Genomic DNA, 17,048 nt, shown 5'->3' with positions numbered 1-17,048 from the left:
CACAACCTCAACCCCTGGCATGACTACAGAAGTTTGTTTGTTTGGACAATTAACAGCAAGCTTTGAGTACCACAGAGAGCGCAAGTCAGCTGTGGATGTTGGGCAGAAATCAGCAGTGACCAAAAGACTTGTGGTGCATCAGTAGAACCAAATTCTTCATTTTGACACTCACGAAACTCTGCTTGGGGAACATAACTCACAAAAAGGTATGAGTTGAGCTATTTGTGTCTCTTCTAGAAATTATCAGTGGTGGATAAGGAGTGAAAGCTATAGCACGGAATTGCCTTGTATAATTAGCAGCAATGACTGCGACATGAACAAAAGGTCTTGCAAGTTTGCTATTAGAACAACCGATTAACAAGGCACTTAACTCATGTTGCCTTCGCATAATCCTAAACATCCACTAGTCAAATTACGCAAGCAATACGTCTGGTATGAAACAAGCAGCAGTCACAAGTAGTGAGGTTATTTTGCTGAGAACACAGCTGTAATGGGCAGGGCACATCTTAAGGATGAAGGACTAGCTGTTTTACAATGAATATTGCTACCAGCTGCTGCACGGGAGGGGTTTTGAAGATAAAATATAAGGACTCTTTAAAACAACACTTCAGCTCTGGCCACACTGATCAACATAACTGGTCTGCTCTGGCCTCCAGCCAGGAGGCCTGAAGACACACTATCCACAACACTGTAGATGTTTTTGAGAAGGCACGCAGGATGGCCTTGACAGTCTGCAAGGGCCCCCCTGCAACGGGCTGAACAAGCAAGGCAGCAACATCGACAGCACCTGATTTAAATCCTGGACAACACAGAAAAGCTCAAAAGACCCTCACTACTGCCATAGCAGATGCAAATGCAATTATTTGATGGTCTAAGGACCCCACCCCGGCACAAGCCTGCATCATTGCATCAAGGATAGTACTTTTTGACAGTCTGTATTGACATTATCTCTGGTTAATTGTGTAACCAGCAGCTTCTATAACTGAGTGTCAAAAGCCTGTTTCTCTACAGCATCTTGCAGCTCTTCCACGAATTGCAAGAATGGTTCCCAGGCACCTGGACGCATGGTTGTGCACCATGCTCTGAGCTCTGCTAACTCTGCAGTCCGCACTAATGCTTGCTGGTTTATGGGTTTTACTTGCTTCAAAACTAGTAGTCTCCTGCGCAGCTCACACAGCTAAGGAACAACACCAGTGGAAAAACTCCACCTGAGATTTAACCTCCACAATCTTCATACAGGGCTGAAATAGAATACCAAATTTTTATGAGAATCTCTTATTTAACCTCAGCCTCAACATCTTAAAATCTCGACACCGACGGAAAGTATTTTTAAGTTTACACAGTTACACATTCATGTAGCTTTTCTCTTTCACACAGTTTTTTCCAGTCACACTTAGGTGACCACCTCAGACACTCGTCAGTCACACACACATTTCAAGTAGTCATTGGCTGTGCATTTCTTAGTAGTTTCATAATTCAGAGGAAATTTATGGCATAACCGCCAACAGCAATCTGCAAATCCTGCATAACTCTCCATGCAAAAGACAAATACAGCAAGAAAATACAGGATATTATCTTGGAAATCTTCAACCCTTCTCATAGAGCAATGATACTCTGTCATAAAGGCAATAGAACTACTTCTGCAGGGGGCAAGACTACCCCCTTTGTCTCATTGTTCCGTCTGCAAATTTTCTACTAGCACCCTGCCCCTGGGGGAAACAGCCAAATTTCATGTAAGAGACGCTAAATGGCGAACTATAGGAGATTCCTAACAACCTTCTGCAACATGCAAAAAGCTAAACATGTATGTTGCCTTGTTTTTAATATTGCTTCAAGGGATTCTTTCGTCAGTCTCCCTTTCTGTTTTTGAAGAAAACGTTTGAGAATGCCATGAGCACACTCAACAACACTTTAGTTTGTGGGAGAAATGAGGGATGCCTGCAACATGCGTAACACCTATTACTGTAAAAACACTGCAATCTTATTTGATTTATAAGTTGGGGTAATGTCAGTTTTAAGTTGTCTTTCCCTTTTTCTGTCTTTTGCCCCCCCCCCCGTCACCCGTTTCTCTTGAACACTGCTCCCCCACCCCCCGCAGCCAGAGGATGAAGGAGGGGGAGGAGGGGGAGGAGAGGCTGGGTTCACTCAGAGAAAATCAACAGAAGGAACTAGCAACCTAATCACGGAGTCTGCTTAAGAAAAGACAAAAACATAGGAGAGGGAGAAACAGCTGCAAATAGGCACGTTTCAGAGGGGGGGGTGGTTGGTGTAATGGGGAAAAAAGACAAACAGCTTCCCCCCTCCCCTGACTGCACCCCCCGAAGCCATTGCTACTGTCATCAACTCGCCGCTCTAGGGAGAGGAGGGGTACCAGGGGAAAAAACACTCACTGCGAAGAAGGGGAGGGGAACCTCCCCCGTCACACCGCTTGGGACCATGGTTGTTGGCAGTGCGGGGGATAAGGTGTCCCCCCACCCCCCTGCTGCCCGGGGAGCCGCTGGCGTGCATGCGCAGGCGCACCACTCTGAGTTGGGGCTGCCACAGCCACAGTGATCCCGCTGGCCCCTGGCAGCATGCCGGCTGGGGCCGGGCATGGCACCGCAATCACGCACGGAGCCACTGCTGCCGCTGCCAGCCACACCAGCACCCAAGGCTGCGGGTGCTGCCATCGCAGCCGCACCGCGGTTGCCACTGCCCACCGGGCACAAATGGACTCGGCAGCGCTGGACCCAGACCCAGTGCCATTCTGCAGGTACTTGGAGTAGGCAGATTCGACACGGCTGTGCAGCTCCGCAGCACCGCTCAGACGAGAAGCAGAAAGCTTCTTAAGGTGGAAATCAGTCACAGCGTTCATAAGGTTATTTACTGGTCCATCAGCAGCACCTCCACACCGTAGCCGCTGTCCCCGATCGTCTTGGACATGTACTGCCGAATCGCTAGCACCGCATTCATCTTGGTGGGGCTGCTTGGCTGCTCGCAGCTCCACTCTGTGACCTCTGGTCACGCATCGGCTCCCTTCGGCTCCGCTCGACTCTTCTTTTGTATGATTTCTCTGTATGATGGCATCTAATAGCATTCTAATGTCCTCCCAGATAAAAACATCAACCGCAGTAGGCAAAACAGAACTTTCCAGACGATAAACACATGCCTCTTGTTTGCACTTATGGTCTGCCCCCATAGTGACTAGAAAAAAGTTCTCAAGAGCTTTACCTGCTTTCCAAGCACCAGTTGCACTTGCATTGAGGAGGTGCAGGAGGGGGAGGCGGGGAGCGTGCAGGGATATTGGCAAAAGGCACTTAACTCACAGGCTTATGATCAAAAGGTTCTGTCTTGTCTTTACCAGTCTGTGCTTTAATGTCTTTTACTGTTTCATATAACAATTGCCAAGTTGTAAGGAGGGAAGCAGCAACTCTTTCTCTCTTAAAGGCAGCAGTAAAAAGCTTATCATTAATTTCTTTCCAAGTAGAGAGACTAAAAGCAGTAATAGAGTCCGCTTCATATCCCTGGCCCTTGCACCAAAGTAGTATCTTTCGCAAAGCCAGTTCGTTTAACTTCCCCGTTTAAGCACGATAGACTTCCACATAGATACAACACTAGATTCCTCTTTGCCTAAGAGTTATCCCCATGTTCTCAGTGGCTCACCTGTCCAGGTGTCTTGCGTCTAGGTTAGCCTGGCAACTTCTCCGTTGCTCTCAATGCTTCACCTGGATCTGTTCCCTCAGCAACCTCCTGCCGCCCGATCGGCTTCTCTGCCGTCCGATATTCACGTAGACGCAGCAGCGCGTCGGAGTCACCAGATGTCGCTGTTGGAATGGAGCGCGACACAAAATATCCAGCAAGAAAGTTTATTGGAAAGAAAAAGAAGCAGCAGCAGCCCGGAGTTGCAGTTTACAGCTCTTTAAACACAGTTCTTTAGGCACATGTATATTATATAGATAGGTCAATTGAAATACACAAACTATAATTTTCACAGCTGATAGGTGGACCCTTTCAGTCCTACTTTCTCACAGTCCCTCTGCACATCTGTTCTTGTTTTCTTCTCATGTTTATATTTTTCTCAGCCACTTTTTTCAAAAAAGGTCCTTGTTCTCATGGGACAGTGTCCTTGTTCTCACGGGACAGCTTCTTCCTGATGTTTTTCTCCTCTCTCAGGGTGCATCAACATGTTGTCAGGACCAATGCCTCCATTTTCAATCAGCAGGATTCCCCACAGTCGAGCTCTTGATGAAGCTCTTCCCACACTGCCCACACTTGTAGGGCCTCTCCCACTGTGGATGCGCTGGTGGGTGATAAGGTGGGAGTTCTGCTTGAAGCCTTTCCCGCAGTCGGTGCAGCGGAAGGGCCTCTCATCCGTGTGCGTCCGCTGGTGCACGAGGAGATCTGAGCTGGTCCGAAACCTCTTCCCACATTCCAAGCACTTGTAGGGTCGTTCCCCAGTGTGGATAAGCTGGTGTCGGATCAGGCTGGAGCTGTCACTGAAGCTCTTCCCACATTCCCCACATATGTAGGGCCGTTCCCCAGTGTGGATGTGCTGGTGGGTGAGGAGCTTGGAGCTGTCCCTAAAGCTCTTCCCACATTCCCTACACGTGTAGGGTCGTGCCCCAGTGTGGATCATCTGGTGTTTGTGGAGGGTGGATGTGTCACTGAAGCTCTTCCCACATTCCCCACACGTGTAGGGTCGTTCTCCACTGTGGATGCGCTGGTGAATGCGGAGGTGGGAGCTGTTCCTGAAATTCTTCCCACATTCCCCACACGGGTAAGGTCGTTCTCCAGTGTGGATATGCTGGTGCTTGAGGAGGTCGGAGCTCTTCCTGAAACTCTTCCCACATTCCAAACACTTGAAGGGCTTTTCCATGCTGGGAGGCTGTTCATTGACCACCAGGTTGGAGCTCCAGCTCAAGTTCCGGCCACCTTCCCAGCACAGGCTGTCTCTTTCCTCCTCAGAGCATCCTGGGATGGCTTTGGAGCCCCTCCTGCGGGGGCATCTCCGGCCCTTTTCCTCCCTGCTGCCTTCCTGCGCCGTGGAGCCCTTCAAAACGGCCTCTCCCACCAGGGTCTCACAGGGGGATTTGTCCTCCAGGCTCTCCATCCTCACCTCGGGGCCTGGGGCAGGAAGCAAGAAGGACAGGGAGGGGGTTTGCCTCCGGCCCACAGGGAAGGACAAGGACACCCCCCCACTCCGGCCCCGGCAGGACGGCGGCGGCAGCGGGGCTGTCCTGCAGCCGGGGCCATGCTCGGCTGACAGAGCCAGCACAACACCTGCCCAAAGGGCCACTGACTTCCTCCTCACCTGCCTGGGGGGCCCAAGGCATCTTCCTCTTCCTCGCAGCCTCCTCCTCCATCCACCCAAGCTTTGGGAAGGAGAAATCCTGATGGGGGGGGGGAAACAAGGGGTGAGCGCGTTGGCTTGGGGGTTCCTCCTGCCCAAGTCCATCTGTAGAACACATCGGGCATCCTGTGACCATAAAAACCTCCAAACCACCAAGATTCAGCCCAGAAAAACCCAAACCACCCAGATTCAGGCAAAAACCCTCTCAGAAATACCAAGATGAAGCCCCCCCTCAAACTGCAAAAAGTTGAGATTCAGGAAAAAAATACTCCAAAATATGAAAATTCTGCCTAAAAAAACGCTCCCAGGAGTTCCCCCATTGTGGTCTGCCCCTCTGGGGTTCAGAGGGTCTCCCCTATCTGGGATGCTGGAGGTCCCACCTCGTGATGCTGGGAGTGTTGGGGGTCCAAAGGGTCTCTTCTCTTCTGACTCTCGCCTTCCGAGTGCCGCGTTCCCAGGCGTTCCCAGACATTCCCCCTCTCCCGGTTCTGGACATTGCTGTCCCGAGGATACCAGGGGTCACCACTGTCCTACTGTGCTGCTCTGAACCAGCAGAGCAGTTCGAGAACAGATGGTGGTAAAGTGTGGTCAGTGCCAAGTGCTTCAGGGTTCTTTGGTCCAAAGAAATGTCTGTGCCCTGAGAATAGGGCTGACAAGTGGGAGGCTGCTCCAGGGGTCTGCAAGAGGCCTCGTGCTGTGCTCAACCCCAGCACTGGCTGGTACCAACACCCCCGGTTGCCCCCAGCCCTGGGCAGCTCTGCTGCCACAGGCTGTGCCCTCACCGTGGCCCTGTAATGGTCCTGGTTGTCCCTCAGCCGTGGTCCTGTTCCTTGGCTCTCACCCGAGAGCTCCTTGCCCACAGCCGGGGGGGCTCCCAGCACCGTCACTGCCCAGAGAAGTCCCCCCAGAAAAGGGGCTGGGTGGTGTCCTGGGTGGGCTCTGAATGTTTTTGGGGGTCCTTGGGGGGTTGTGGGTTAGGGTCTCCCGCTGCCCCCTCTCCAGCCCCGCCGAGCCGAGAAGTGCCACAAAATTGCTCCAACTAAGAAACCTCGACACAAGTTCTTTATCCCGTCACCTTCTCAGCTTATTCCTTCCTACTCCCAGTCCCCTGGGAGTCTCTCTCCTGGCTGTCTCTCTCCTCCCTGTGCCCTCAGTCACAGCTGCAGTTCTTCTCTCCATTGCAGTCTGGGGGCCCTGCTGAGGAGGTGCTCAAGGAGTTGGTGGTGCCGATCTCCCCCTGCTGCAATTCCTTCCCCCCAGGTATGGCTCAGAGCACCTGACTTCCCTCCTGTCCCTTTGGGCCAGCCTGTTCCTTCCTCCTGGCATTGTCTTCTCTTCTCCATCAGTGGGCAGCGAGGGGCCCTGGATGGTCCTACGAACCCCCCTGCCCTCAGTCCCTCCTGGGCTGGCACATCTCCGAGCCTGTGTCACGGCACCAGCTGCTGCCAAGGGACGGCCCTGCTGCAGTTTGCACCTAAACCCAAAACACGGGGGGGGAGGGGCAGCCCTGGAAACCAGGGCGTTGCTCCCTCGGATCTGCAGGGGCTTCCCACGGGCTCTCAACCTCCTTTGGACATCCCCTGCTCTGGTGTGGGTTCCTCCCGGGCTGTAGGGGGGTCTCTGCTCCATCCTGGACTCATCCACAGGTCAAAGGCCCTTCAGCTCAGGTTCACCCAGAGCTCCAGCCGGTTCTGTGCAGCAGCAATCCCCTGGCCCCCTGACAGTGCGGGCACCTCGCCAGGGCTGTTCCTCGAGGTTATCTGTCCCTCTGCCTGTCTGGGGCTGTTTCTCCAAACCACTAAACCAAGTGTGCCAAACATCCTGGTTGGTCAGTGCTGGCTGGAGGAGTGGGCACTTGGTGAGGGGATGAGAAAACTGCACCCGGGGCTGGGCTGAAAGAGGCTTCAGCACCACTTCTGATGGCCCAAAGGCAGCATCTGGATTCTCCCAAACAGAGACATGGCACTTGCTCCTCTGCAGGGAGTTAAAGGCAGCAGGGTGACTCCTGCTGCATGGATGGAATGGCAGAGGATCCCTTGGGTCCCCAGGATGGATCAACACTCGGAGATACAAACTGCCCTGGGGCTCAGGATGCAGCTGCCAGCACAGATTTCCCTGCAAAACCTGCAGGGAGTCAAGCTCTGGAGAGTAGGTGTGCAGGGACCTGAGGGGGGAATGGACAGGGGCCCAGCAGGGACAGGCAAGGCTGTAGGGGAAGGCACAGGGACAACCTGGACCCCCACACTGCCACCGCTCTCTCTGCTCCTCCTTGCAGGCTCTGTGGCCAGGCACAGTTTGTGTTCCTGGGTGCCCACCATCTCAGCACTTGCAGTCGCTCAAATCAGCACCCGCAGCCCTGCAGCAAAGCCCCAGCTCACCTGGCACACAGGGGATGGACACAGCACCTTCTCGGGGATGGGCAATCACAGCTTCACTTCTTCCTCACCACGGGGCTCTCCTTCCTCAGCAGCACCTCTGCCTTGCACTTATTCTCAGCCTCACCTCAGGGACACCTCTGGGCTCACCTCTGCGCCACTTCTCAGCCTCACCTCAGGGCCTGGGCTCAAGGACATGAACCTGCAGGGAGGGGACATCATGTGCAAGCTCAGGGCTGCCTGCTTGCACTGGCCTCTGGGCTTCTTTCTCCTTCTACAACGAGCCCAGAACTTAGCCTGCTTTTCTAACACCACACATTTACAGACTAACCTTGGCGATAGATATGGACAGACATCTCTATCACCCTGGGGATAGAGCCTCAAGCATGTGCTGCCATAGGAATGGGAATCAGAGAATCACAGAATCAGTCGGGTTGGAAAAGACCTCCGAGATCATCAAGTCCAACCCTGGATCCAACCCCGTCGTGCTTCCCAGATCATGGCAGTGATGCCACATCCACTCTCACCTTCAACACCTCCAGGGATGCTGACTCCACCCCCTCCCTGCCCAGCCCATTCCAAGGCTTGATTACTCTCTCCGCAAAAAATTGCTTCCTAATATCCAACCTAAACCTCCCCTGGCACAGCTCAAGACCCAGCCCTCTTGTCCTACTGCTGCTTCCTGGTAGAACAGCCCCACCCCCACCTGGCTCCAACCTCCTGGCAGGGACTTGCAGAGAGTCAGGAGGTCTCCCCTGAGCCTCCTCCTCTCCAGCCTCAACACCCCCAGCTCCCTCAGCCTCTCCTCACACCACTTGTGCTCCACTCCCTTCCCCAGCCTTGCTGCTCTTCTCTGCACCTGCTCCAGCCCCTCCAGGGCCTTCCTCAACTCAGGGGCCCAGAGCTGGACACAGCACTCCAGGGGTGGCCTCACCAGCGCTCACTCCAGCCCAACAATCACTTCCCTGCTCCTGCTGACACACTCTTCCTCACACAGGACACCATCCATTGGCACTCTTGGCCACCTGGCCACACTCTGCCCCCTCTTCAGTTTCCTGTCCATCCCCACTCCCAGCTCCCTTTCTGCCTGCCTGCTCTCCAGACACTCTGGCCCTAGCCCGGGGGGCTGACAGGGCTTCCTGTGGCCAAAGGGCAGGACCCGGCCCTTGGCCTGCTTGAACCTCATCCCCTTGCAATCAGCCCATGGATCCAGCTTGGCCAGGTCCCTCTGCAGAGCCCTCCTGCCTTCCAGCACATCAACACACCCCCAGCTTGGTGTCACCTGCACATTTGCTGATGAAATGCCTTGTTCTGCAGCAGCTGCAGATGCTCAAGGGGCAGCAGGACCAAGTCAGGGGCCTGGGGGGCTTTGGGGTGCGGGAGGGTCCTGGGGGAGCTGGGGAGGGGCTTTGGGGATTGGGGGTACAGATCAGTACATACCAGCATAAACCAGCACAGACCAAGACAGACCAGTACCTCCCCACTGTTCCCCAGATCTCTCCCGGAGCTGGGGCATGATGTTGTGGGACACCTGAGCCCCCCCAGTGCCCTTCCAGTACAGCCCAGTGCCCCCAGTACAGCCCACTGTGTTCCTGTCCCAGAGTGCTGGGTGATCCCTCTTTTGGGGTGAAGGGGGGCTGGAAGGGATTTGAGGGGAGGCTGGGGGAGATTTGGGGGGGGAGGTTGGATAGGAATTTGGGGGGTTTTGGGGTGCTTTGGGTGCCTTTTAGGAGGTTAAAATGGGTCTTGTGAGGTCAAAGGGATCTGTAGGGGGAGGGGATAAAAAGGAAAATGGGGGTTGGGAGACATTTGGGGGATTAATGATGTCTAGGGGGAAAGAGGAGGGGCAGCACCATGAGCAGGTGAGTCCTGATACCCCCTTGAGGTTCCCAAGACCTTCTTGGTGTCCCTAATTCCCCCCTTGACACCCTGAGACACCCCTGGTGTCTCCAATGTCCCCAGGGCCTCTCCATGGCCATAATTTTCTCAATTCCACTGTTCCCATACCCCACTCCACTATCCCCAAACCTCAACCCTGATGTCCCCAACCTTCCATCTCACCCCAGGAGCCCCCCTGGGACCCTCTGACACCAAAATAATTCCCCCTCCCTGCCACGCTCACAGAAAGGCCAAGGGCATCTGGGGACACACTGGGGACAGTTGGGGGGATTTGGGGGGCACTGGGAGGGACTGGGGGGTTACTGAGAGACACTGGGATGGCACTGGGAGGGATTAGAGGTGAACTGGGGCACACTGGGGGGCACTGGCAGAGAACTGGGGAGTTACCGGGGGATTACCAGGATGCACGGGGGGACACTGGGAGGTTACTGGGCCATACTGGGGGTTACTGGGTGCTCACTGCAGGATCACTGAGCCATACTGGGGGGCAGTGGGAGGTCACTAGGACACACTAGGTGGTCACTGAGAGGGTTACTGGGAGATCACTGGGATATACTGGGGGCACTGGGATCCCCTTACCCAGATATGGTACATCTCCCCCCCGGATTTTGGGGAGCATCACCAGGACCCCTCCCCTGGGGGCTGGGGGACCCCCTGCACCCCACTGCTGGGCTTTAGGGGACCCCCCACAATCCCCTCAAAACCCCTGAAATCCACTCAGAAATCCACCACTCGACCTGAAACCTTCTCAGGGTCCTCCCTAATCCCCTCAGAGACCTCATCCCTTTCCAGGACCCCCAAAACCCTCTCAGTGACCCACAAAACCCACCTGGGACACCCCAAGCCCATTTAGGGACCCCCCAGTCCCCCTCACGGACGCTCAAAACCGTCTGGGATACCTCAAACCCCGCTAGAGACACCAAAACTGCCTAAAAGGTCCCCGCAAAGCCCCCAGGAACCCCAAACCTCCTCACAGACCCCCAAAGCCCACCTGGGACCCCCCCAAATCTCCTCAGAAACCAAACCTCCCTCAGAGACCCCCAAACCCCTTCAGGGACCTTCAACCTTGCCCCGGAGTCCCTTCAGGGACACTCAAAACCTCCTCGGGAACCCCGAACTCCTCCGTTAAGCCTCCACGAGACCTCCAGCCCTTCCACCCACAGCCGCGCTCCCCGCAGCCCCCGAGGGGATCCCCAGACCCCGCTCTCACCGAAACCCCGCCAGCTCACACAGCGAGCGCAGCGACCGCCACCCCCTCCCCTGCCGCTCTCACGCCGCCAACATGGCGCCCGCTCTGCCCGCCCCCCGCCTTTGGAGACCCGCCCCGCGCGGGTGGGGGCGTGGCAGAGGGCGGGCGAGGGCCGTGACCGCGCACTGATTGGCTGCTGGGCGGGTCAGTCAAGGCGGTGCGCGCGCAGAGCGGGAGCCATGTTGGTGCCGGGAATCTGTGATGGCGGCGGGGCCTCCCTTTGTTGTGAGTGCGGGCGGGGGGGGCGAGAGCGGGGTCTGGGGATCCCCTCGGGGGCTGCGGGGAGCGCGGGGGTGGGTTAGAGGGCTCGAGAGGCTTTAGCGGAGGAGTTCGGGGGTTCCCGGGGACGTTTTGAGGGGTCCGTGAAGGGGTTTGGGGGTTTCTGAGGGCGGTTTGGTTTCTGAGGAGATGTTAGGGGTGCCAAGTGGGCTTTGGGGGTCTGTGAGGAGGTTTGGGGTTCCTGAGGGGCTTTGCGGGGACCTTTTCGGCAGTTTTGGTGTCTCTAGGGGTTTTGAGATGTCCCAGACGGTTTTGAGGGTCCGTGAGGGGGACTGGGGGGTCCCTGAATGGGCTTGGGGGGTCCCCGGTGGGTTTTGCGGGTCACTGAGAGGGTTTAGGGCGTACTGGGGAGGGATGAGGTCTCTGAGGGGATTTGGGAGGACCTTGAGGAGGTTGACGGGTTGAGGGGTGGATTTCTGAGGGTATTTCCGGGGTTTTGAGGGGATTGTGGGGGGTCCCCTAAAGCCCAGCAGTGGGTTCAGGGGGTCCTCCAGCCCCTAAGGGAGGGGTGCTAGGGATGTCCTCCAAAATCCGGGGCGGAGATGTACCACATCTGGGTAAGGGGATCCCAGTGCCCCCAGTATATCCCAGTGACCTCCCAGTAACCCTCAGTATGGCCCAGTAACCCTCTCAGTGACCACCTAGTGTGTCCCAGTGACCTCCCACTACCCCCAGTATGGCCCAGTGATCCTGCAGTGAACACCCAGTAACCCCCAGTATGGCCCAGTAACCTGTCAGTCTCCCCCCGTGTGTCCTGATAATCCCCCAGTAACCCCCCAGTCCCTCCCAGTGCCCTCCCAGCATCGCTCAGTAACCCTCCAGTCCCTCCCAGTGCCCCCTATTTCCCCCAGTGTGTCCCAGTATCCCCCAGTAATCACCCAGTGCCCTGCAATGCCCCCCAACTGTCCCCAGTGTGTCCCCAGATGCCCTTGGCCTTTCTGTGAGTGTGTGTGTGTGGGGGGAGTTGTGGTCAGAGGGTCCAGGGGGGCTCCTGGGGTGAGATGGAGGGTTGGGGACATCAGGGATGGGGTTTGGGGACAATGGGGAGGGGTTTGTGGACAGTGGAATTGGGGGTGTCAAGGGGGGAATAATGGTCATAGAGAGGCCCTGGGGATGCTGGAGACACCAGGGGGGTCTTCGGGTGTCAAGGGGGGAATTAGGGACACCAGGAGAGTCTTGGGTACACCAAGGTGGATCTCAGGATTCACCTGCTCATATTGTAGCCCCTCCTCTCCCCTCCCAGGCGCCATTAACCCTTCCCAAATGTCCCCTAACACCCTTTTTCCTGTTAATCCCCTCCCCCAACAGATCCCTTTGACCACCCAATGCCCCCAAGACCTCTTTTAATACACCCAAAACCCCCAAATCCCCACCCAAACTCCCCAGATCCCCCCAAATCTCTCCCAGCCCCCCTCAAATCCCTTCCAACCCCCCTAAAGAGGGATCACCTGTCACCCTGGGACAGGAACACAGTGGTCTGTACTGGGGGCACTGGGCTGTACTGGGGGCACTGGGGGGCCTCAAGTGTCTCAGGACAATGTGGCCCAGCTCCAGGAGAGATCTGGGAAGCAGTGAGGAGGTACTGGGCTGTACTGGTCTGTACTGGTCTGTATTGGTCTGTCCTGGTTTGTACCCCAATCCCCAAAGCCCTTCCCCAGCTCCCCCAGGACCCTCCCAGACCCCAAAGCCCCCCAGGCCCCTGACTTGGTCCTACTGCCCCTTGAGTGTTTCCAGCTCTTGCAGAACCAGGCATTTCATCAGCAAATTTGCAGGTGACACCAAGCTGGGGCTGTGTTGATGTGCTGGAAGGCAGGAGGGCTTTGGAGCACAGATGGTGTGAGGAGAGGCTGAGGGAGCTGGGGTTGCTGAGGCTGGAGAAGAGGAGGCTCAGGGGAGACCTCCTGACTGTCTGCAAGTCCCTGCCAGGAGGTTGTAACCAGATGGGGGTGGGGCTGTTCTGCCAGGAAGCAGCAGTAGGACAAGAGGGCTGGGTCTTGAGCTGTGCCAGGGGAGGTTTAGGTTGGATATTAGGAAGCAGTTTTTTGCGGACAGAGTCATGAGGCCTTGGAATGGGCTGGGCAGGGAGGGGGTGGAGTCAGCGTCTCTGGAGGTGTTGAAGGTGAGAGGGTGTGGCATCAGTGCCATGGTCTGGGAAGCACGACGGGGTTGGATCCAGGGTTGGACTTGATGATCTCGGAAGTCTTTTCCAACCCGGCTGATTCTGTGATTCTCTGATTCCCATTCCTATGGCAGCACATGCTTGAGACTCTATCCCCAGGGTGATAGAGATGTCTGTCCATATCTATCTCCAAGGTTAGTCTGTAAATGTGTGGTGTTAGAAAAGCAGGCTAAGTTCTGGGCTCGTTGTAGAAGGAGAAAGAAGCCCAGAGGCCAGTGCAAGCAGGCAGCCCTGAGCTTGCACATGATGTCCCCTCCCTGCAGGTTCCTGTCCTTCAGCCCAGGCCCTGAGGTGAGGCTGAGAAGTGGCGCAGAGGTGAGCCCAGAGGTGTCCCTGAGGTGAGGCTGAGAATAAGTGCAAGGCAGAGGTGCTGCTGAGGAAGGAAAGCCCCGTGGTGAGGAAGAAGTGAAGCTGTGATTGCCCATCCCCGAGTAGGTGCTGTGTCCATCCCCTGTGTGCCAGGTGAGCTGGGGCTTTGCTGCAGAGCTGTGGGCGCTGATTTGAGCGTCTCCAAGTGCTGAGATGGTGGGCACCCAGGAACACAAACTGTGCCTGGCCACGGAGCCTGCAAGGAGGAGCAGAGAGAGCGGTGGCAGTGTGGGGGTCCAGGTTGTCCCTGTGCCTTCCCCTGCAGGCCCTGGCTGTCCCTGCTGGGCCCCTGTCCATCCCCATCAGGTCCCTGCCCATCCCCCCCGGGCTGAGCTCCCCCCAGGAAGTGCCGTGGAGCTGAAGGTGCTGCCATCCCCCCCTGCAGCCGCTGTCCCAACCAAGGGAGCAGCAAAGGCCAGGGCCAGGAGCAGAGGCAGCAGCAGGGGAGCCCTGGGGGGGCCGGGAAGGTCTTGTGTGGGTCAGGAAAGAGGTGCTGGGCACGAGACCAGGGCTGTGCTGAGCAGGCCCAGCCCTCACATCCCCCCAGCCAACGCCGGCTGCCCGGGGGCTTTGGAGGGACCCCCAGCCTGTGTACCCCACACTGAGCTGGCAGAGAGAGAGCCAAGGGACAGGGCCACGGGCAGGGCCATGGGTGAGGGACAGGCATGACCATTGCAGGGCCACGGTGAGGGCACAGCCTGTGGCAGCAGAGCTGCACAGGGCTGGAGGCAGCCGCGGGTGTTGGTACCAGGCACTGCTGGGGCTGAGCAGAGCACGAGGCCTCTTGCAGACCCCTGGAGCAGCCTCCCACTTGCCAACCTTGCCCTGGTGGGGTGACACTGTCCCCTCCCTACAGGACACATACAGAACTCTTTTGGGAGGCCCTTTTGTGTCTATTCCTGGTTGCTGATTCCTGCTGGGGACCTGAGGGAGCCTCTGCAATCCCATGCATGGGGCACAATCTCCTCTGCAGAGCTTGACTCCCTGCAGACTTTGCAGGGAAATCTGTGCTGGCAGCTGCATCCTGAGCCTAAGGGCAGTTTGTATCCCTGAGTGCTGATCCATCCTGGGTACCCAAGGGATCCTCTGCCATTCCATCCATGCAGCAGGAGTCACCCTGCTGCCCTTGACTCCCTGCAGAGGAACAAGTGCCATCTCTGTGTTTGGGAGAAGCCAGATGCTGTCCCTGGGCCATCAGAAGAGGTGCTGAAGCCTCTTTCAGCCCAGCCCCGGGTGCAGTTTTCTCATCCCCTCACCGAGTGCCCGCTCCCCCAGCCGGCACTGACCAACCAGGGCGTTTGGCACACTTGGTTTGGTGGTTTGGAGAAACAGCCCTGGACTGGCAGGGGGCCAGATAACCTCGAGGAACAACCCTGGCGAGTTTTAAGTGATACTACATTAATACAGCTTTTGATTAATATATAGTAAGTCAATCAAGTGCTCATAAATGATATCACTCCCTTCATCCTCCTAAATAAATACCATTTTTTTGGACTGAATCTTCATATTTTGGAGTATTTTTGGCTGAATCCTAATTTTTTGCAGTTTGTGAGGGGGTTCATCTTGGTATTTCTGAAGGGATTTTTTGCCTGAATCTCGATGGTTTGGGTTTTTCTGGGCTGAATCTTGGTATTTTGGAGGTTTTTATGGCCACAGGATGCCCAGTGAGTTCTAGAGATGGACTTGGGCAGGAGGAACCCCCAAGCCAACGCGCTCAGCCCTTGTTTTCCCCCCCATCAGGATTTGTCCTTCCCAAAACTTGAGCAGATGGAGGAGGAGGCTGCGAGGAAGAGGAAGATGCCTTGGGCCCCCCAGGCAGGTGAGGAGGAAGTCAGTGGCCCTTTGGGCGGGTGTTGTGCTGGCTCTGTCAGCCGAGCATGGCCCCGGCTGCAGGACAACCCCGCTGCCGCCGCCGTCCTGCCGGGGCCGGAGTTGGGGGGATGTCCTTGGCCTTCCCTGTGGGCCGGAGGCAAATCCCCTCCCTGTCCTTCTTACTTCCTGCCCCAGGCCCCGAGGTGAGGATGGAGAGCCCGGAGGACAAATCCCCCCGGCAGACCCTGGTGGGAGAGGCCGTTTTGAAGGGCTCCACGGCGCAGGAAGGCAGTGGGGAGGAAAAGGGCCAGAGATCCCCGCGCAGGAGGGACTCCAAAGCCATCCCAGGGTGCTCTGAGGAGGAAAGAGCCAGCCTGTGCCGGGAAGGCGGCCGGAGTTTGAGGGGGAGCTCCAACCTGGTGGTCCCTGAGCAACCTCCCAGCAGGGAGAAGCCCTTCATGTGCTTGGAATGTGGGAAGAGCTTCAGGAAGAGCACCCACCTTCTCACCCACCAGCACATCCACACTGGAGAGCGTCCCTACACATGTGGAGAATGTGGGAAGAGCTTCAGTGACAGCTCCACCCTCCGCACCCACCAGCACATCCACACCAGGGAGCATCCCTACACATGTGGGGATTGTGGGAAGAGCTACAGCCTGAGCTCCAGCCTCCGCACCCACCAACGCATCCACACTGGGGAACGTCCCTACACATGTGGGGAATGTGGGAAGAACTTCAGTGACAGCTCCCACCTCCGCACCCACCAGCTCATCCACAGCAGGGAACGGCCATACAAGTGCTTGGAATGTGGGAAGAGGTTTCAGACCAGCTCCAATCTCCTCCTGCACCAGCGGACGCACACGGATGAGAGACCCTTCCGCTGCACTGACTGTGGGAAGGGCTTCAAACTGAACTCCCACCTTGTCAGGCACCGGCGCATCCACACTGGGGAGAGGCCCTACAAGTGTGGGGAGTGTGGGAAGACCTTCACCCAGAGCTCTAACTTGACCTCACACCAACGGACCCACAGATAAGTGAAGCCCTACCAGTGCCCTGACTGCGGGAAGAACTTCGACCTCTGCTTCCACCCCGAATGAAGCCCCTGATGGTGAGGCAACCCCTGGAGTCCAGTGACTGTCAGTCCATCCCTTTCGACCAGAATGGGCCAGTCCCCTTTCACAGGGGCAGGTTCTTCCAACAGAACCCTTCTTGGGGGGTGTGTGGAGATTCCTGCCTTGACTGGGAACCCCCCAAGGTCAGTCCTGGAGGTTGAGAACAGAGATCTGCCCATGAGCATTGGTCTGGGGTAGTTCCATCCGTCTCTAATTAAGAATTCTGGCTTTTGTGCCAGCTTTAGGAGAATTGCTTCGACAATTGCTTTACCGTAGAGCCCTGTCCTATCTTATTCTGTAGTCCTGGTAGTTTTAGTGTTTGTACTGTGCAGTAAATAATTCTGATGAAGATCTTTTGTCTGATAATTTGTAACTATAACTAACTCATTTGTATCAATATATCTGTTTTGCCATTATTAAAATCTGGGGGAGAAAAGTGTTTCAG

The 17,048-nt window shown here is 56.2% G+C and overlaps 1 protein-coding gene and 1 pseudogene across 1 annotated transcript; one reads left to right on the top strand and one right to left on the bottom strand.

Moving 5' to 3' along the window:
• Nucleotides 1–3,831: 3,831 nt before the first annotated feature.
• LOC116781388 lies at nucleotides 3,832–8,308 on the bottom strand (annotated as a pseudogene).
• Nucleotides 8,309–15,700: 7,392 nt separating this feature from the next.
• On the top strand, nucleotides 15,701–16,766 carry LOC116781372 (zinc finger protein 239-like). The gene is made up of 2 exons (XM_032677052.1): nucleotides 15,701–16,707; nucleotides 16,747–16,766. Exon 1 carries the CDS (start codon nucleotides 15,701–15,703, stop codon nucleotides 16,523–16,525), a length of 825 nt encoding a protein of 274 aa, XP_032532943.1. The 3' UTR covers nucleotides 16,526–16,707; nucleotides 16,747–16,766.
• The last annotated feature ends 282 nt before the right edge of the window (nucleotides 16,767–17,048 follow it).

The sequence above is a fragment of the Chiroxiphia lanceolata genome, assembly GCF_009829145.1.
Source record: "Chiroxiphia lanceolata isolate bChiLan1 chromosome W unlocalized genomic scaffold, bChiLan1.pri scaffold_44_arrow_ctg1, whole genome shotgun sequence".
NCBI lineage: Eukaryota > Metazoa > Chordata > Aves > Passeriformes > Pipridae > Chiroxiphia > Chiroxiphia lanceolata.
This window is presented reverse-complemented; position numbering and strand designations above follow the sequence as displayed.